At 31.9% G+C, this 21,192-nt stretch overlaps 2 protein-coding genes and 1 non-coding gene across 3 annotated transcripts; 1 reads left to right on the top strand and 2 right to left on the bottom strand.

Moving 5' to 3' along the window:
- Positions 1–482: 482 nt before the first annotated feature.
- Positions 483–554, bottom strand: TRNAW-CCA. The gene has a single exon. It is a non-coding gene; the product is annotated as a tRNA-Trp (tRNA).
- A 2,785-nt stretch (positions 555–3,339) lies between these two features.
- Positions 3,340–13,373, top strand: LOC113850447. Its single transcript, XM_027481002.1, has 5 exons — positions 3,340–3,742; positions 5,775–5,873; positions 11,589–11,633; positions 11,789–11,926; positions 12,940–13,373. Exons 1-5 carry the CDS (start codon positions 3,368–3,370, stop codon positions 13,294–13,296), a joined length of 1,014 nt encoding a protein of 337 aa, XP_027336803.1. The 5' UTR covers positions 3,340–3,367; the 3' UTR covers positions 13,297–13,373.
- Positions 13,374–16,689: 3,316 nt separating this feature from the next.
- Positions 16,690–20,964, bottom strand: LOC113851167 (cationic amino acid transporter 6, chloroplastic-like). The gene is made up of 5 exons (XM_027481646.1): positions 20,574–20,964; positions 20,134–20,356; positions 19,495–19,825; positions 19,098–19,326; positions 16,690–17,261 (listed from the first exon to the last, which is right to left on the bottom strand). The coding sequence occupies exons 1-5, from the start codon at positions 20,962–20,964 to the stop codon at positions 16,690–16,692; spliced, it is 1,746 nt and encodes a 581-aa protein (XP_027337447.1).
- Positions 20,965–21,192: the final 228 nt, after the last annotated feature.

Raw genomic sequence — 21,192 nt, 5'->3', positions numbered from 1 at the left:
GATCAATTGTCATTTCTATTAAAATTTCTTTCTTACTCTCTAAAGTTCATATTTTCTCTACATTTTTCAAAACTTGTTCTTCAATGACTTGAAGTGTAAAATAAGGCTCAACTATTTTAATTTCTTCCAAATCATCTTCATATTGTGTATCAAATCATTTATAACAATTCAAAGCAATGTGATCAAATTTTTCACATATTTGACAATGTGATTCGTTTAAAGATAAATTAAATAGTTAAACTATCTTTTATAAGTAACTACCTTATTGTTTTTCAAAATTTATATTTAAATAAATAAATAGAGTGATAAACATCCATGCCTTCTTTTGGTCAAATAGAGTATAAAATAAATTACCCAGTTTGCATGACCAGAATTATTTATGCAATGAGATCTGATTGGATCGCTACCAAGATGAGGAGGTGATGAATTTTGCAGTGTGCTGGCATATTTCAGAATAAATAAAAAAGCAAAAATTCAGGGATTGAACCCGACGTTAATCGAACACGCAACCTTCTGATCTGGAGTCAGACGCGCTACCATTGCGCCACGGATCCGATTTTGTTTGGGATTATACTATTTTAAAATTAATACAATGTTTATGCAATTTTTTCTTAAGCCAATTATTCTAGAAAAATATATTCTATAAGCATCCTCACTAAGAAGAGAAATAAGCTTCAGAAGGATACTAAATATTTGAAAAACTTAAGACTCACTATGAGTGAAATTAAATTTAAAATTTGCACATACAATTCTACAAAATTAAGATAATTCTATTAATTTTATTTTGAGAAAAATTGCATGTGATGGACTAAAATAGAAACCTTGAGAAAAAAAAATTTGGGTTTTACTAGGAATCCAAGTCCATATTCTTCTCTTACAATTGAGTTATGAGCTCTTTTATAAGACATTCGTTAAGTTCATGCTCACAAATATGAAAAAGTCATTTTGGATAGAGTTTAAATTCACTATCTATTTGATGATTTTTCCATAAATATTCTTCACAATCTGCTTAGAGATGATGTTATTGGTGCTTATTTTCTGTGAAGAGTAGTCTCTTAGAGTATGTTTGATTTCATTTTTAAAAATAGTTTTTAGTTTTTAAAAATAAAATGTAATATTTTTTCTTTTTGGAGACTTTTAGCCCTTCTTCTAACCAAAAAACAAATTAATAAAGTTAATTTATGTTGAGTTTGAAATTGCTTATGTGGCAAAGACTCTAACTAAGGAGGAAAGAGAAAAATAAATAATAATTTTTCTTCTTATTTAGTTTATGGAAAAAATAGGAAAAAAAATTACTCATACATAGTAATAAATAAATTACAATACAAATATTTTTATAACTTATCTTTTTATACAGTCCAAGTGATTGTTAATCGTAAATTAAAATTTTAATCACTTTTTTATATATAGTTTTTGTTATTTTTACTTATTTTTTTTATTATTTTATATCATATGAAATAAAAAATATTATCAATTTTTTTTAAAATTTATTCAAAAGAAAGGAAAAGAAAAAAATAACTTGTATTACGCTAAATTCTATTTCAATCAATTTGAGGCTCGTTTGAAAGTAGACAATTTATACAAATAGCTTATGAGATAGAATTGAATTGATGTGAATGATGATCCGATGTTTACATTTTCATTCTCTATATATTTTTAAATTTTGATTTAAATTTTTTTATATAAGCTAAATTTGATTTTAAAATATAAAATATGTAATATTATTAATGATTTATCTCATTCATATTATGTTTTAGTTAAATTATATAAATCAATTTAAATATTATATAAATGAATAAAAAACATTTTAATACATTACTAATAGAGGGACTAGATAAAAATGAATTTTTTTAAGAGACTGATTAAAAAATTAAAATATTTTTTTTGAAAAATCAAAACTTTATTTAAGGATAAATTATTTTTTTACATGCTTAGAATATATGTTATCATATTTTATAACAAATAACATTATTAAAAAGTCAACATAATAAATAAGAGAAAATCATATTCATATAATAATATATTTTTTTATTGTTTATTGAATAATTTGATAATTAAAAAGACATTTATTAATTACACAAATCATAAAGAGTGAAATTTGTTAGAAAAAGACAATATGAAAGTGAAATAGCCTTCAATAAGGTTTGAAGAAAAAAAAATCAAACATAACAAATTAAAAACTATTGTAACGTTTTTCATTTTTTAAAACTAAAATATAGTAAACACTTGTTTAAAACTATTGTGACAAAATTATTAAACCAAACAAGTATTTTAAATTTTTTAAATTTTTAAAAATTAGAAAGTGTTTCTAAAAAGTGTAAGCACATGCATCAAATTTTGAATTTTATATTATATATTTTGTAATAAAATATTATAGTCTTTTAAATTTAAATATTTTAAACATTTGTTCTCGTTTATTTTTTTCTAATCTTAAAAATGTTATAATTAAGATAACAGAGATTTCACGCGTTGAGTAGTTTTTTTCAAAAATTTAAATTAATCATAAAAAAATTCATTCCCTCTAAATCTCTTCAACCAAACATCATCATGTGAAGGACATATTATCAGATCAATTATTTAAAAAAATATTTATACTTTGTCATTTCATTTTTATCATGTTATAAAACATTGTAATGTGTTAAAAACTATGCAATACTTAACTTTGACATATAATTTTTAAATTAAAATACTAAAAAACTATACAACTTGAACTTTAATCCAGTCTAAATTATTTTTATTTTATAATTTATCATAATAGTAAATAAACTTCCTAAATATCTAAATATATAGAAGTCGTTCAATTTTTATCTTTAAAAATCTTATTTAATATATTAAAGAAGTAAAAGTAAAATAACATCAAACAAATGTTTCATAATAAATGAATAAATAAATACAGTTCAGTCTTTCTCATATCAAAATATAATATTTTACTTTTTTAATATATAATAATTTAAATAGCATCAACTTATTTAATATTCTAACTAATAAACTTTAAATAATTAATAACATTTTAAAAATTCCGTACATTGCTTTGCTGGATACAAAATATTGTTTTCATCGAAGAATAATAATAATAATTTTTATTATTTTCTTCCTTTTTCATTACAGTCGTGGGTGTAATTCTGTTTGATTCAGGTCGTCATCAATCACCATCTCAACCCAAATTCCCCGCTGTCTCAAGTCAACTTTCTCTTTCTTCTTCTCCGTACTATGCAGAATGCAGTCATTGCGATCATCACTCTCCCGTTCAAGTTCCCCCTTCCGTTTGCATTACGACACAGGGAACCCTTCTATGTTTTAATTTCCAATTCACTCACCAAAACGCCATTCCATTTTCTGAGTATTGCTATTCTTCACACATCCTCAAATGGGTCTCAAGAAAAACGAATCGGGACGCACCGTTTCCACCTCTTTGATGCTCCTCTTGCTGACCCTTATTTCGTGCGCTTTGGCCTACGCCTTCTTCTCTGCAGTGTTCACAGACCGCGGAACCTCTCCAGTTCCGGACCCTGAGATTGAGTCGTTTGCACGCGCCAAAGGCAGTGGCGCGTGTTGCAGAGGAATTGAAAATTTGGAGCTTTGGGGAGCTGCTGTGAAATGGGGTTCTGAGTTCAAATTCAACCATTCGGAAGGGTGCTGCAACGCGTGTAAATCCTTGTGCGCTGGGAACGATGGACCGTGTTTGTGTGATACGTGGGTTTTTTGTGGCAACCGTCACAGTTGCGGATCCAAGTATGGTGAGGTAAGATAGTTATAGTTACTCTTCCTTCCAACCTTCAACTTCTGTTAATTAAAGAGAAATGCTATCTATAATTTAAAAAAGGTATAATTTCTTACAACTCTAAAGAAAGATAAAAAGAGAAAGGAAAAATGTTGTTGATTAAAATGAAATAGTGTATGATTTCATGGATAGAGAAAATATATATAAAATAAATGTTATATAATATAAAAAAAATACAATGATATCCTTTATTTGACAACATGCAAGGAAAATGGGAAGAAAAAAATGGAAGAAAGAAAAAAGTTTATTTTTTAAAGTTTATTTTTCTCTTTTCTTTAATTTTTCAAAGTCAATAAAAATGTGTTGGTATCCGTATTTTTTTTTCTTATTTTTTGACCAATTAAAGCACAAGTGTTTAAAATAGTAGTTATTGTTTAATGAAATATTCTTTCTTAGCCCAATGTTACGTACTTTAATTATATAAATTAAATTAATTAAAAATGATATATTTTAAATTTTAAAATTTTTAATAAGTGTCTTTAAAATAGTAGTAAAGAAATAAAAATAAAAGATCATAAAAAATATTATTAATACGTCTATTGTAATTTATAATACACTTTTAATGTAACTTTATTAATTTTTTAATTAATTTCTTTAAGATATTTTTTAAGAGTTAAGATTTGATACACCATTTTCATAACTATGGATGAAATATGTGAAGTTGCCAGTAAAGACGTTCATACTTAGCGTAATTTTTTTAAGTAATAAGTTTAATTGAAATTTTTTTTAAAACTTAATTAATTAAATAGTTTAAGTTTAAATTTTTTAAAAAATTATTAAGCTTAATAGAATCTTTAAGACTCATAAATTTATAATAATATATTAAATAATTATATATAAAAATATAATATATTTATAAAGTTATATTAAATAAATTAAAATTTAAAATAATATAAATATATAATTTAAAAGTAATAAATATGTTATATAATTTTATTATAAATTATTAAAGTACTAAACTAATTTTTTTATAATTTATTTAGATACAAATTTATAACTTTTTATCGACGTGTCTATTTAAATGGTATAATAATTTATTTAATAAAATATTTAATGACTTATTAAGGTCTTGATATGAATTAGGTTATTAAAAAAATAAATTACTCTTAAAAAAATTAAGTTAGACTTGATAAAAAAATTTATGGTAAATAATAGGCTACTTTAAAATTATGAAATAAGTTAGACATGTTCATATAAAATTTAGTGATACGTAGCCTGTTTTCAGATCTGATCATAACATTGTTAACTAATTAAAAAAAACCATAAATACATTTTTAAAATAATTATTACTTAAGTCAATAATTATTAATGACATAACAATTTATAATTAAATAAAAATATAAAAAAAAGTTATACGATGAATAAATTCGAATTAAATTCATTTGTTAATGACACCTTTTATATATAGCATAAATTGTGAAAGGGAAGATTTTATGTAATTATTTAATTTCTTAGATCTTCATGGTTATCAAAGTCATCGTAGCATCACAATGATAAACCAACTTAAAGACCTTGAGCTTACACATCACATCTCTTTCTTTACATCCTCAACTTGAACAGTCTAAATGTTTTGTTGCACGATTATCTAAGTAAATCGCTACTGGTTCGTTAGCGTGTGACAGAGCATGAAAAATCAAACAAACAACTAATTTGGCTATGGAATATTGATTGTAAGTTGTAACTGCTAAAGTGTATGTTGCAAAAATAGTTTCATTGATGTACCTGATCAAGTGAATTGGAAGAGCTTAGCACAGTTTCCAGCTACGAGTTTCAAAGGTAACAATCAGTATCTCACAGGCTGTTTTAGTAAATTAAATGGGTAGGAACATTTTGGACTGAGTTGTTTTTCGTTTGCAAATTCTTTGGAGTGACTTTATGCGGGTTAGATATGATATTTAGTCTGGTTCTAATTTTTTTCTTCTTTGAAACCGTAATTTAATTTTTCTTTTTATGAATATAGATGTCTGAGTTTATAAGTACTGTATTTTTTCAGTGCTGGTTAAAGAAACAAAAGGACAGCTTAGCCCCCGAACAGGAAGACACAGGGGAAGCAGTTCGTTGGACTTCGGGTCTCATCTTTGGAAAAGGAGAGGTAAGAAAAGTTTGGTGTTTTTAAGTACCAATGGCCAACGGGGGTGCATAATATTATTTATAAAATTAATGTGCTTTCCAGTTATGCTACACATTGACTTCACAGTAATAGCCAAAATATGCTACAGCAAACCACTGCATGATTTGAAAATTGTCCCTCACATACTGGCTTAGAAAAGCATACTGAATTGATTTTAAGAATCGGTTGCAATAGACTCAGGTTCACGCATAACCATATATGTGGTAACATATCCACCATTGATTTTCTAATGTTGGTGAACATTTATAATATGAAATCATCTATAGAATGCTGAACATGTTCCTATGCACAGAGTGTTGAGAAAATTACGCCGAATTTTCTTGTAATGTCAGATTTGTGGAAGTGAAAAATAAATGCGGAATATTTGCACACACAAAATTGACAACGGAGTTCAGCCAATAATGCCTACGTCTCCGGACTGCTGCAGATATATTACTGAAAAAGGGAATACACTTAGTGTTTACATAACACTTAAAAATACTCACAACTACTCACAACCCATAACTTAATTATACCCAAAAGCTAAACTATTTTCTCTCTTTTTCTTTCTCTTATTTGCTCTCTATTTTTCTCTCAGAAATGGATGCAATGAATGGATAGAAGAGCTTCGTATTTATAGGCAACAAAGCATCACAATTTGCTAATTTTCAACCAAAGTTAGGCACCAAAAACGTTAACATTCAACCGAATGTTAGGTACCGAAAATTGGCACACCATTTTTGACTTTTCAACAATCTCCCACTTGAAGACTGATTTCAATCTGTCTTCACACCTCAATCAATGCAGCAGTCTTTTCTGGCTGTTATTCTAGTAGGCCAACTGAAGTTGAACACAACTTCAGTTTGTCAATGATCACCACCTTTGTTAGCATGTCTGTTGGGTTCTTGCTTCCTACAATCTTTTTCAATGTCAGCACCTGATCCTCAAGCAGAGATCTGATGAAGTGATAACGTATATCAATGTGCTTTGTTCTAGAGTGAAACGTTGAATTCTTTGCCAGATGTATTGCACTCTGACTGTCACTGTGCAAAACACTCCTTTCTTGGATGAATCCCAGCTCTGTTAACAAACCTTGAAGCCATATCAACTCTTTACTGGCTTCTGTTACTACTACATACTCAGCTTCTGTAGTGGATAAAGCAACAATCTTCTGTATTCGCGACATCCAACTGACAGCTGTAGTACCAACAGTAAAAATGTAACCGATGGTACTTCTTCGGTGATCGATTTCACCTCCGAAGTCTGCATCTACATAGCCTTGTACTTTTAATTCTCCTTTTCCAAAGTACAAACACTTCTTTGTTGTGCCTCGTAGATACCTCAAAATCCACTTGACTGCTTCCCAATGAGCTTTTCCTGGATTTGTCATAAACCTGCTTACAACTCCCACTGCATGGCCAATGTCTGGCCTAGTACACACCATTGCGTACATCAAACTTCCAATGGCTGAAGCATATGGAATCTTAGCCATGAAGTTTCTTTCTTCCTCCGTCTGAGGGGACTGATCCTTGGATAGGCGAAAGTGACTGGCCAAAGGTGTGCTAACCGGCTTGGCCTTACCCATGTTGAATCTTTGTAAAACACGATTGATATACTCCTCCTGAGATAACTGCAAAATTACTCTTTGCTTATCTCTCGTGATTTGCATTCCAAGAATCTTCTTTGTTGGACCTAAGTTCTTCATGTCAAATTCTTTTGACAGCTGCATCTTTAGATCTCTAATCTCGCTCATATCTGAACCTGCTACTAACATATCATCAACATAAAGTAGCAAAATGATATAACTGGACTTATATCTTTTGAAGAAACAACAGTGGTCGGCATTGCACTTCTGGAAGTCTTCCTTGTGCATGAAGCTTTCAAACTTCCTATACCACTGTCTTGGGGCTTGTTTCAGGCCATACAAGCTCTTCTTTAATCTGCATACCATATTCTTTTTCCCTTCTTGTGAGAAACCTTCAGGTTGATGCATGTAGATTTCCTCATCTAAGTCTCCATGAAGAAATGCAGTCTTCACGTCCAATTGCTCAAGATAGAGCTATTCACTAGCCACAATACTTAAGACAGACCTGATAGTATTGAGCTTTACAACTGGAGCAAAGATTTCACTGTAGTCAACTCCTTCTTTTTGTTGAAATCCTTTGACAACTAGTCGGGCTTTGTATTTCTTAAAGCCATCATGATCCTCCTTCACCCGATACACCCATTTGTTGTGAAGTGTCTTCTTTCCTATAGGTAACTCAGTTAGTTCCCATGTCTGGTTGGAGATCAAAGACTTCATCTCGTCTTTCATAGCAAGCTCCCACTTATTGGCATCTATGGTTTGACATGCTTCTACATAATCTTCAGGCTCTCCTCCATCAGTTAACAACATGTAGTCCATGTATCTCCTGTTAGGCACATGAGGTTGAGAAGACCTTCTCAATACAGGAGTTGAAATAGGAGCCTCTGATGTGTCAGATTGCAGCTCACTGTTCTCTTCAGTTGATTCCTCTGACTGATGATTCTCAACTACAGGATTTTCTGGGACATCATCCACTTCTGCATACACTGGCTCAATCTGTTCTGCATTGTTGGCGCTTGTGCTATGCTTGTCCTTGTACATCACTCTTTCATTGAAGATTACATCTTTACTGCGGATCATCTTTCTGTTTTCATCATCCCATAGGCGGTAGCCAAACTCATCTTCACCATAACCGATGAAAGTGCACTTCTTTGATTTGGGATCAAGCTTACTCCTGCCTTGATCACTAATGTGCACATATGCTACACAGCCAAAAAACTCTAAGATGTGAGAGTTTTACCTCTTTTCCACTCCATACCTCTTCTGGTATTTTGTGCTCCAATGGTACCGATGGACCTCGGTTAATCAAGTAAGCTGCTGTGTTGACTGCTTCTGCCCAGAACTGCTTTGGTAAGCCTGACTGCACATGCAAGCTTCTGACTCTTTCAGTCAACGTTCGATTCATACGCTCAGCTATACCATTGTGTTGAGGTGTACTTGGCACGATCTTCTCCATTCTGATCCCGTGCTCATAGCAAAACTTCTTGAATCTGGTGTCTTCGTATTCACCACCATTATCGGTTCTAATCTTTTTAATCTTCAATCATGTTTCATTTTCAACCATGGCTTTCCACATCTTGAAAGCCTCAAATACTTCAGACTTATATTTCAGAAAGTATACCCATACCTTTCTGGAGTGATCATCGATAAAAGTCACAAAGTATTGCTTTCCACTAATGGATGGAACAGATGTTGGACCCCAAACATCAGAGTGAACAAGCTCGAGTCTTTCCTTCTTTGGGGTTCTTCCACTTGTCTGAAAGCTGACTCGTTTTTGTTTTCCAAGTATACAGTCTTCACACATGTCAATTTCTACTGACTGAAGACCTGGTAGCTTACCGTTTGAGTGCATGATTTTCATCCCTTTCTCACTCATATGGCCTAGTCTCTGGTGCCATAGATTGGGATTTTCATATGCTGCAACTGCAATCAGATGACATGCTCCTGCTGTCTTATAAACAGTACCACTCTTTTTGCCACGAGCAATTACCATTGCACCCTTTGAAATCTTCCAATTATCACCGTGGAAGACTGTTGTGTAACCTTCACTGGCCAATTGGCTTATTGAGATTAAGTTTTTCGTTAGGTCGGAAATATGTCTGACATTTTTCAATTCCCATACAGACCCATTCAACTTAATCTTCACTATACATTTGCCCACAATCTCACATGATTGGTCATTACCAAGATAAACTTTACCAAGGTTTCTGGGAACATAGTTCTTGAAGAATTCTCTCTGCGAAGTGGCATGAAAAAATGCTCCAGAGTCTAACACCCAAGATTCTTCCTTGCTCTCTAAAGAACATATCAACGCATCATCTCTTCCAGAGGTGGAAGCAACATTTGTCTCGTCTTTCGCGTCCTGATTCTTTCGTGCATTCTTGCACTGATTCTTGTAGTGCCCGGACTTCCCACAATTCCAACACTCGATTGCCTTCGATTTGTGGGAACTATGATGACTTCTGGATTTGGACCTCCTGTCCTTTGATTTACCACGTCCATTTTCTCTTATTGAATTTCTTTCTCTTGACTCTTTATGCAATACTGAAGAGGTTGATGATTCTCCTGACTCTCTTCGTCAGATTTCTTCATTGAGAATCAGATCACGAACATCATTGAATTTCAACTTAGTGTCTCCCGTCGAACTACTCACAGCTGTGACAGTAGTCTTCCAACTTTCTGGTAGAGAGGACAAAAGTGCCAATGCTCGTACTTGATCATCGAATTCAATCTCAACTGAACTCAATTGGGTTAGGACTGTATTGAACTCATTTATGTGGTGCGCTACTGATGCGCCTTCTGTCATCTGAAGGTTGAATAACCGCTTCATCAAATAAACTTTATTTGAAGCAGACAGCTTTTCATACATGTCGGAAAGAGCCTTCATAAGATCTATCGTGGTCTTTTCTTTTGCAATGTTGAAAGCAACATTACGGGATAACGTCAATCGGATGACTCCAAGGGCTTGTCTATCGAGAAGATTCCATTCGTCCTCTTTCATGCCCTCTGGCTTTGTTCCTGTGAGAGGTTGATACAGCTTTTTTTGATACAGATAATCCTCGATCTGCATCTTCCAAAAGCCAAAGTCTGTACCATCGAACTTTTCAATTTTCACCTTTCCTTCATCTGCGGCCATCACTCCCACTCAAATCTGACTTCTCCTCAGAATCGTTTCTGACAATTTCTGTATACCACTGTGTTTATAACACGTCTGTGAACAAATTTGTAATGCTGACAAATTTTTTACTATTCACTATTCACGTGAACAGTACTTGCGAGTTCACTATTCATATGAACAGTACCTCACAAAAATTGCAGAATTTCGAACCAGCTCTGATACCAGTTATTGAGAAAATTATGCCGAATTTTCTTGTAATGTCAGATTTGTGGAAGTGAAAAATAAATGCGAAATATTTGCACACACAAAATTGATAACGGAGTTCAGCCAATAATGCCTACGTCTCCGGACTGCTGCAGATATATTACTGAAAAAGGAAATACACTCAGTGTTTACATAACACTTAAAAATACTCACAACCACTCACAACCCATAACCCAATTATACTCAAAAGCTAAACTATTTTCTCTCTTTTTCTTTCTCTTATTTGCTCTCTATTTTTCTCTCAGAAATGGATGCAATGAATGGATGGAAGAGCTTCGTATTTATAGGCAACAAAGCATCACAATTTGCTAATTTTCAACCAAAGTTAGGCACCGAAAACGCTAACATTCAACCGAATGTTAGGTACCGAAAATTGGCACACCATTTTTGACTTTTCAACACAGAGGTCACCTTAAACCCAAGTCTATATTAACCCAACACAACCAAAATGTAATTATTAGGCCTCTGTTACATTTCCTAAGCCATCACTTGAGTAATGTGAAGAATCTAAAATATCTGATAGAACAGCAACTTTGGTATTTCTTGTGTTTTGTGGTTACTTAGTAATCATCTTGGGCTGATTATTACCTTTGTTGTAAAATTCTCTTCTCTTTCCATCGATAGTTGTATTTTACTATCGTCTTTATGATGCATTTCATAGTTGGAATTTATCACCTTTTGATGTGTTATCGTATTTTTCAATACTATTTGTAATCCATCTTTTCTGCAGGGAATTGTTGAACTAGAAACTGAATATGGAACTCTTCGTGTAAAAGTAAGTTGTCATACTTTTAGGAGATCTAAAATGCTAAATGCTTTGACGTGGTTCCAATGACTTCTTGTGCATGTTAAGTTAGGCTAAATGGTTTTGACTTGAATGACTTTTGTTCATAAGTCAAGCTAATTCTGAAAATTCTTTATTTGGTGCAGCTTTTACCTGAATGTGCCCCACACTCTGTTGCCTACATTTTGGAATTGTTGACTTTGCACCATTGTGCAGGTTGCCAATTTTTCCGTGCAGAGAGCCGAGGTCAATCCTGGGATTCAGAAGGAAACCACCTAAAAAATGTATGACTGTTTTTCCTGTATAATGCATTGTTGCATGCACAGACATTGGTATGTGTTTGGTACTGAGATTTAATTATCACTCAATGATTAGTCAAAGATAAAAATAACAAAATGCTTGGTGGATTCATGTCACCTTCGTAGCATTGGGAAGATTGGAAATTAAATGAATCATGTGGCTTAGAAGGCTTTGGATGAAGGGAGCCAAAAGGTGTTGGCACTTTAAGAAGTGTCTTCTTGTTCTTGATAGACAACGGGTGAGGACACTTTTGACATATAGATTGCTCTCTAAATCTTGTGCACCTACTGTTTAGTGTGTCTTTAGATTAGTTGGTTCTTGAATCATCTCGCTTTGAAATTAGATTACTCCATTAGATTACTCCCCTATCAATTTGCTCCCATCACGTCTATTTCATCTGATCGTTGAAAACCAGCAAAAGATAATTAGTTAGCATGGCACAACTGTAAAGGAGTGTGCACACAGTTTCAAACTCCAGACAAAAAATGAGTTCAACTTTCTCCTATTCCAAGAAAGTGGAAACGTGCAATTCAAAAAGAGAAAACTCTAGAGCAAAGAAGAAGGAGAGCACCAGCAGCAATGGGCTCTAGAGACCAAAGGAAACTAAGCAGCTTTTGAAGGCTTAAACAGCAGAGAAAACGTCCAATCTTCTCCCATTTTTTTGCCCACTGTTTTCTCGAAGAATTCCCTGAAGTCATTGTTGTCTTTCTTTCTCTTCTAAAAATCATCACATCTTACTAAGTTTACAGACTCAATAATCTCATTTATCATAGGGTATTGTTTCAACCATTTCGTAAAAATGGGTTCCGAAATAGCATGCACATCACGCTGCATAATATATTAGATGTTAAAAGGCTATTGGATTTTAATGACGTCATTTGCTTAATATTTCCAAAAGAGAAAAAAAAAGAAATTATTTGCATATCTGACAGCCTCAATGGCAGCAAGTTGATGCTTTTAGAGTTCAATGATGGTAAATGAATCCTCATATTTTCAGGCCTCTTTTGGTCCTCCATTTGCTTTGATTCAAGGCACACTGGAAGCCCAGGGAACGATATTGAAGAAAATTCCCATAGAAGATTGCTCTCCTATGAGAAGGGGTTCAGTTGCTTGGGTTGGTTCTGGCCCAGAATTTTTTATAAGCCTTGCCAACCATAGGGAGTGGAAAAAAGAATATACTGTCTTTGGTTCTGTTCTTCCAGAAGATATGCATATTGCTGAGAGAATTTCTGTACTCCCCACAATATCTGATGTTTGGAACAATATCAATGTTGCCGTTTTGGAAAATCCCGTTCCTTTGATGCTGCGGAGAATCAAGAAAAGCCCCGAAGATTTTAACAACAAACTAACTTGAGCTTGAGACAATTCTTTGCTCAAAGTTTTACAGGTATATTGTTCTCTGCTTTAACCAAGGACATACCTATGTTTTTCTTCTCCTACTTAGATCAACTCAAATTTATTCTTATCTTTCTATTTTTCTTTTTATTTCACATTTTATTATTTCATATTTTTTTACCTTTTATCTATAAAAATATATATAGTTTTTATATTTTTTTTCCTTTCACTGATGTTTGCATCTTTCGAAATAATCACCGAATTCTGACTTTCCAATTTACTTTCTGAAAGATTGTGAAAAAAATAATAAAAAACAATTGACCTTTTTTTTTGTAAGACAAAATAATTGACCTTAAGGATACGGGTTCGGCCCAAATACAGGTCCTTAAGCTGGCTCATGACAAAAAAAACCAAAAGGGATGGTGGCTGTTTTTAATTTTTCTCTTTCAGGTAAAAGGGACTAGTGATTATGAGGATTGTGCAATAGCCAATGAGTAAAAAAACGATTGTGTAGGTTGAAGATGAAGCAATAATTGATATGGACAGAAATAATCGCATTATAAGGAAGAGAGAAATGAAAAACATAATGGGAATACAAGACTTAGAAGTCATAGCACTTTCAACAAACGACCTTCTCGTCTTTGTAGAGTTGAGATTCTGAGACGCACCACGATGTTCGCATTCATAACTTTGTGAGTGACACGCAACCTGTTCTAAAGTGAACATTTTTTACCAAGTAGAATTATTATTTAAATTTATGTTTTCTCTAAATAGTTTTAGTTTTTTCTTAAGAAAAAATTGGCTTTAATTACACTGTGTTGGGGATTCTAGCTTGAACTGTCAAAATGGACTATGGTACCTAATTAGATCAATCTAATTTGACCCAACTGGCTCAGTCAGTTTGAGTTCCAAACTTATTTAGATTAGGCAAAAAAACAAAACAAAAAAACAAAATTTCCCATTTTACTTCGATAGCAAAAATGAGAGTTAAATCCACCATGAATTTATATTATATTTTAAAAAAAAAAAGATATATTTTATATTTAAATAGATCAGGTCAATTTGACCTAATAAAAAAACTGAAATAAATTAGCTTAAAATTTTTGAAGTGCCCTTGTAACATAATTGTTATATCCTAAATTACCTTTATGATATTGAAACTACAATACTAACATTTGTGCAAACCCCTGTATCGCCGGAATAGAAAACTTAAATTGTTCCATTATTGTCACCTAATTATAAACTATTACAAACTTAGTGCTTTCTCATTCCATCTCACCATGTCTCTACCATTGAACTACTGGAGAGAAAAGAGAGGAAAGGTCAGTATTTTCTATCTCTAAAAGCATTAACATGAAAAGGAAAAAAAATTTAGCGTGATACAACATCTCTTAATCATGTCCATAAGTTCACAATATAATTTTATTATTTTTAAATGGAAAAAATTACATATTTTTTTTCTAAGATATTACAATCCAAGTCCCTAATATATCTAAAGAACGGCATATTATTGGAATGAGTAAAAATAAAATAAAATTTTCATATTTATAATCTATTTACTTGTTCTTTAAGTTTTTTTTGTTGTTGTGGAACTTGGATGAATAACTTACTTTAATCTAACCTATTTTCCTTTCATCCTAAGTCTTACATGTTTTCACCTTTGTCAACACTTTTTTAGTCTTCTTAATTTTGTAGTTGTAGAGTTCATCAATCAACAAGACTTTATTTTCTTTATTTTTAACTCAATAAACCATCAATTTTGATACTACCGCTAAGAAAAAATTGAGTTTTCTATCTTTAAAAGCACTAGATAAAAAAGAGAAAACAAAAAGAATTTTTTTTAATATGGTTCAATATTTTTACGTTCACAAATTTTAAACATAATTTTATCATTTTATAATTTTTAATTAGGTAAAATTATAAATTTTCTTACGGATTCATCCAAAAAACTATATATTACGATAATACACTCATATTTATAATATTTTTTTTTACTTTTTTTATAAACTTTTTAATATAAAACTTAGATAAATAATTCACTTTAATCCAATACAAAACATTATCACCTCACTCTTTAACGCCACACATCATCTCCTCACGTCTCCTCGGATTACATTGCAAGCATCATCATCAATCCCATCATTGCAAAATAACTATTTCTATCGTCATCCCCAAAGCCTTCTTTTATGAACTCACCGTTATTGTCACAGTGAACATGTGTGTTTGAACTGGCTCAATAAAAAATTGAGAATTTTAGCGGTTGTCAAGATTTTTTCATTTGCTTTTTGTAAAAGCTGACCAATTTTGTAGAAAAATTTTGCCACCATTTCAATTCATCTACTTAAGCGTGAATACCAATTTATACAAAATAGTGGATCTGAAAAACGTAAGTATAAGCCTTCATGACAACATAATTAAGCTTGGAAGAACATAAACATTTTAAATATTCCCTTAGATTAAAGATTTTATGGATCCAACTTTATCTTGATCCTTATCATGACAGGTCATTTGCGCAGATCGATGCTAAGGCATATTATTACGATTCTGCATCATATAGTTAAAGCTTTAATTCCTATGAAAACGGCGGATTGATACTAAATTTGTCTCACTAATGGTCATTGTTCTATTGTGATTTCACATTTATTTTATTAATTAAATCTCATTGTTTCTCCTTCCTGTTTTATTCTTCTGAACGAAGATTTTTTAAGTATGGAGAATATGGTGAGGCCTGGTGAAGAAATTTTAATCCGGAAGATTGTCTATTATCCCTTTAATATATTTCTTATCATTTTTTATTTATATTATTTTATTACTAATTTAATTAAAAAATCAAAATTATTTAAAGAAAGGTAACAATAATTATTTTATAGGGACAATAAACTAACTCTTTAATCCATAAAAAAACTGAAATGATCCTAATAATATGAGGAATACAACCCTTTCATATACACTTGAAAATATTATATTCACATAACAGAATTATACAACATATTTTTCATTCCATAATATAATTTCTCATACACTTGTATGTCCCTGTCTACGATTTTATAGGTTGTCTAGCTTGCGCCTTTATTCAACCCATCCCTCCCAAAGATACTTAAGAGATTATGACTCTCACATTTTTTGCCCACCATCTCACTTTTGATGTGCTACCGAAATGACAAAACGATAGAAGTGATTTCTGTACCGTTCAAAAGACTGCATATTGCGCCCGCATTGGAGTTCAATTCAATCCAATGTTTCCCACTACAAATGAATATGATGGTTGCTTGAAGGGTTTGCCTCTTTCCATGATATATCTCAGTACCACCAATGCAACATCCCTTTAGAATATCCCTTCTGTCTCTTTCCCACAATATGTACATCATATTTACTTCTTTTTACCAATTAAATTGCTTGCTTCGACTGTAATTCACACTTGAATTTCTACCTTAGTTTGTAAGCTCTGTACACTTGAATTCACTTCATTAACACCACCCATCTCAATCTCCTCCGCTTGATAAGTAGAGTGAACACCGTAGAGCACATAAAAGATGGTAATGAAGCATGCCCATATGGCAAATCGTTGGAAAGAGAGGATTTTTAGTGTAGTCATAAGGAAAACATTAAGAAAGATGGACATGGCTGGAGGCCATGGCATGAATGGCACCGACCAATGTTGAGCATTATTATCTTGGGCAAGGTTACTAGTATTAGGCACAATGTGTTGGAAGAAGGCTGTGATGGTGATCATGAACCCACCAAAGAGAAGTAGACCCCACCATTGCTGCTTGAATTTCCACGCCATGGAGAAGCATAGTGCACTTAGAGAAAGGAGAAAGAGGAACAAGAGAGTGTGCAATGGTGGGGTATGACTAGTGATTACATAGCGACGGTATATAAGAGCATTGGCTACCATGTAGAACACCAACAGTGTGCCGATGCTGATCAACTCAATTATAATGTCAAGCTCAGTGAAAAGCGCAATAAATGCTGTGCAAAATCCTACATTAAGAATAAAAAAAAGATATATTTAATATAGTTTCATTCACATTTTCCTTTATTTTTCTTGTGTTTTTGTTCATTGGCCTACACCTTCCCGTATTTGTTCATTTTCCTTCAATACAAGCATCTTGCTGAGTTTTAAAGTTACCTAGTCAAGTATGAATGTTATATAAAATTTTAAAAATACAAAACATAGGATGAATAATGCGATATTTAAATAACTACAAAGAAAAATACACCAAAAAAAAATGTTAAAAAAAAAAAGCCCAACCATATGTTTAGTTTCTCTTGAGATTAATTAATAGCAAACTAGAACTAGTGAACGAAACTTAATTAGTGTTGAAGTTTTTTTTTAATTTTTTTATGACATATCAAGAATGAATATACCATTTCAACTTATGGCATTTATCTAAACTTTCTCGTTGACTTTAATGTTTTAGAAGAAACTATAATGTTTTGAATTTTTTTTATTGGATTTTAATGTTCTATATGTGAATATTAATTGAACAATTTTCAAAGCTACTGTATTTTAGTTTTTGCAAAAAACATTAAAAGTATATTCAGAATATTATTTGAGAAAAATGAGATGAAAGTTGCTATATTACACTGATTAATTGCAATTTGAGATCAAGATCATTTTAAACACTAAATATCTAAATTTAAAATACTTATTCTTAAATTACAAATTTACATCAATATAATTATATATAAATTTATATAACTTCTTCGAACAAAAAATAATATATCATAGGTCATTAAACTTTCACCAACATTTTTTAATTATATATATATACTGTTATAAATAAGATTAATTCCCAGCATCTATTCTTTTTTAATCTAAAGCTGCTATTATTAATTGCTTGTCTACGATTTAAAGATAAGTATGAAAATAATAAAATGGTAAACATTTCTTATAATTACGATTATTTATCTTTCAACCACTTTATAATACTCGTTATCATTTTAAATATTATTATTTTTTTAACAAAAAGTTAAAATACAAATTGATAGACACATAATGAACCAATAAGCTGTAGAATAAAGTTAAATAAGCTGTAGAATAAAGTTATTGAGAACTGAATACATAAGCCCTGCCAGTAATAAATATGATTGAAAGTTTTTTCTATAGCAAAGTAGGGGAGAATAAGATATATAATATTTTATAAATAAAAGTTAGATTAATTATTTTGATTTAATAAATTATACATAACCAAAAAAAAAAGTGTACGTAAATATTAAAACAAAATTGTTAATGATTATAGTGTAATTGATATGTGACCTTTGGGTGATATCAAATCATTCTGATATATATTGAGCTCTAGAGAAACATAGCATATTGAGATATGTGAAAAGTCAATTAAGTACTTATGCTAATAAAATTCGTAGACCCCACCAACTTAATTATTTGATTGAAACAAAATTTAAATATGATTAGTCATTGAATAACGGCCTTAATAAGTATAATTAACCCAAATTACAACTATTTTATTGCAGAATACTGAGTCATTTTCCATATCACTACTCATTAGATGCATGATAGTCAAAAGTAATTTTCCTTAGCCTAAGGTGTGAGTACAATGACATATATGTGAAAAGTACGTGAAGATATTTCAAGAGGAAATTAAAAAACAAAAGCTCAAATAGATGAACCTGAGATAAGCAAGGTTAAGGCGTAGAGAATTATATTCATATAGCAAAATTATACAATAATTTTACAATCACGAAACAAAAAAGTGTGACACGGTAAGCGATATGAGGGGGAAAAATATTATAAAAATTATGTAAATGAATGTTGTAGTAATATATATTACTCTAATACATGAAAAAATTGCTTACCCAAAAAGACTGTTGCATTCAATGGGGTGCCTGTTGAAGGATGTACTTTGGCTAACCAAGTTGGCACCAGCCGTGCCCTTCCTATGACACAAAGGTATCTTGCTTGGCCTAACATGGCAACCAAGAGAGAAGCCGCTATACCTAAACTTGCTCCAGCCCCAACAAGGTTGCTCGCCCAACTCCAACCAATTTTGAGAAAAACTACTGAATATGATGCTTTCTCTGATATCTATTAAATCATAGAAATAATACAGCTTTATCACTAAAAACAACATATATATATTATGGGTATGATGCATAATTATTTGGAGGTCCAATTCAAGCCTACAAAAAAATTAACATTAAGTACTAGAGAGGTTTTATTGTGATACTATAATTTGTTTGATATACCACTGACCTTGTTGTAAGGAACCATCATGCACAGAGACAGGGCCATTAGGCAATAAAGCAAAGTGGTTATGAGAACTGATCCCACAATTCCAATGGGTAGGCTCTTAAAAGGATCTTTGACCTCCTCGGCCATAGTTGAAGCTGAGTCATAGCCTATGTAACTGAAGTAGACTATTGCTGCTCCATCAAGAACACCTCTAACACCAAAAGGAGCTAGTCCTTTGGGATTAACTAAGTTTGTGGCACTTCCATTGCAATAACCAGCGACTATGATGAATCCAAAGAAAATTACATGGAAGGCTGTCATAATGAGGTTCAATAAGGAGCTTTCCTTTGTACTACAATCAACCAAAAAAATAACGATAAATTAATAAGAATTAAACGAGCACTTTCAAAATTCACTAAACTCACAAATATTAAAAAAATGCAAATAGTTTCGGCATTCCATGATTAAATAAAGGCAAAATAGGTAATAAAAAGATAGTTTGCTAGTTGTCACATAAAAAGATAATATTAAAATCTAGTCCAACTGAAAATGGATGTGATAATAAGCAGATAGCATCATAGCAAAACAACATATATTCCATACTGAAGGATATTAAATAAGAAATATTGTAATTAGTAATACCAAATAAATTAATCAAACCTATGGCACAAGCAGAGAGTGAGAAGAAGAATAAGAGCCACAGCGGGAAAATCCAACATGTTATAATCCTTGGGCAATCCATGGACTTCCACTCTCCACACATTTGGATCATTTTCTCCAAACGCAATGCTGAAATATTCTGTAAAGCTCCTTGCTACGGCAGCGTTTGAGAACACATACTCCATTAATATATTTGCCCCAGCAAAATATCCCAAGAATTCTCCTACACAAAACAAATAGGTAATTTTTAAAAACGATTTTTTTTAAAAAAATAATCACTTATTTTTCAAAACTATTTCAAAAAAATAATAAAAACAAACGATTATTTCTTTAAAATAAGATAAATCAAACACGTACTAAACTCAAAAGATATAGAAATTTTACTAAAACCCTATATATACATACAGATACACACACACACACAGAGAGAAGGTATGTACCAAAGGTTAATCTTATATAACTGAAAGCTCCTCCTGCAACTGGGACTTGAACAGCAAATTCAGTGTAACACAAGGAAGAGAGAAGGGCTGAAATTCCTGCTATGATATAGGAAATAAAGACTGAAGGACCAGAGTGATGAAGGGCAACAGAACCAGTTGTGACAAAGACACCAACACCAAGCATTCCTCCAATGCCAAGAGCAACTAGATCATACCACTTGAGCTTCCTCTTCATGTCAGCACCAGACCTTTGCCTCACTTGGTTGAATTCTTGGTCTGGGGTCCAAGTGGCAAGCATTCTTTTCCTAAGCCTGTGAGGAGTTTGGGAGAGGGAATGCAAATAATTTGACAACTTCTTCAGGCTGTTGGTTGCAGTGTGAATGTTAGACATTATTGTCTATAACCAATGATAATGATATCTCTTTCTTGGCTTCAATAAGGAGTGGATTGAAGGTTTTAAATAAGGTGTTGGGAGAGGGAATATTGCTTGGTTCCTTTCCCCAAAGTTGATAATTAAGAAGGCCTAGCCACTGTCCCTAGCCTTTTTGTGAGGTCGTGGATAAGGGCAGGCCAATTAGAGACCATCCTAAAATCTCTATTTTTATCATGAAGTTTTATT

Source organism: Abrus precatorius, unplaced genomic scaffold (genome assembly GCF_003935025.1).
Source record: "Abrus precatorius isolate BTA unplaced genomic scaffold, Abrus_2018 Scaffold9, whole genome shotgun sequence".
Taxonomy (NCBI): Eukaryota; Viridiplantae; Streptophyta; class Magnoliopsida; order Fabales; family Fabaceae; genus Abrus; species Abrus precatorius.
This window is presented reverse-complemented; position numbering and strand designations above follow the sequence as displayed.

Coding starts and splice junctions, on each gene's coding strand:
- LOC113851167 (XM_027481646.1), bottom strand. CDS start 20,964: ATGTCTAACATTCACACTGCAACCAACAGCCTGAAGAAGTTGTCAAAT. Junction 20,357..20,573: donor TTATATAAGATTAACCTTTG/GTACATACCTTC, acceptor TGTTTTGTGTAG/GAGAATTCTTGGGATATTTT. Junction 19,327..19,494: donor TGATGGTTCCTTACAACAAG/GTCAGTGGTATA, acceptor ATGATTTAATAG/ATATCAGAGAAAGCATCATA.
- LOC113850447 (XM_027481002.1), top strand. CDS start 3,368: ATGGGTCTCAAGAAAAACGAATCGGGACGCACCGTTTCCACCTCTTTG. Junction 3,743..5,774: donor GCGGATCCAAGTATGGTGAG/GTAAGATAGTTA, acceptor GTATTTTTTCAG/TGCTGGTTAAAGAAACAAAA. Junction 11,927..12,939: donor AAGGAAACCACCTAAAAAAT/GTATGACTGTTT, acceptor TCATATTTTCAG/GCCTCTTTTGGTCCTCCATT.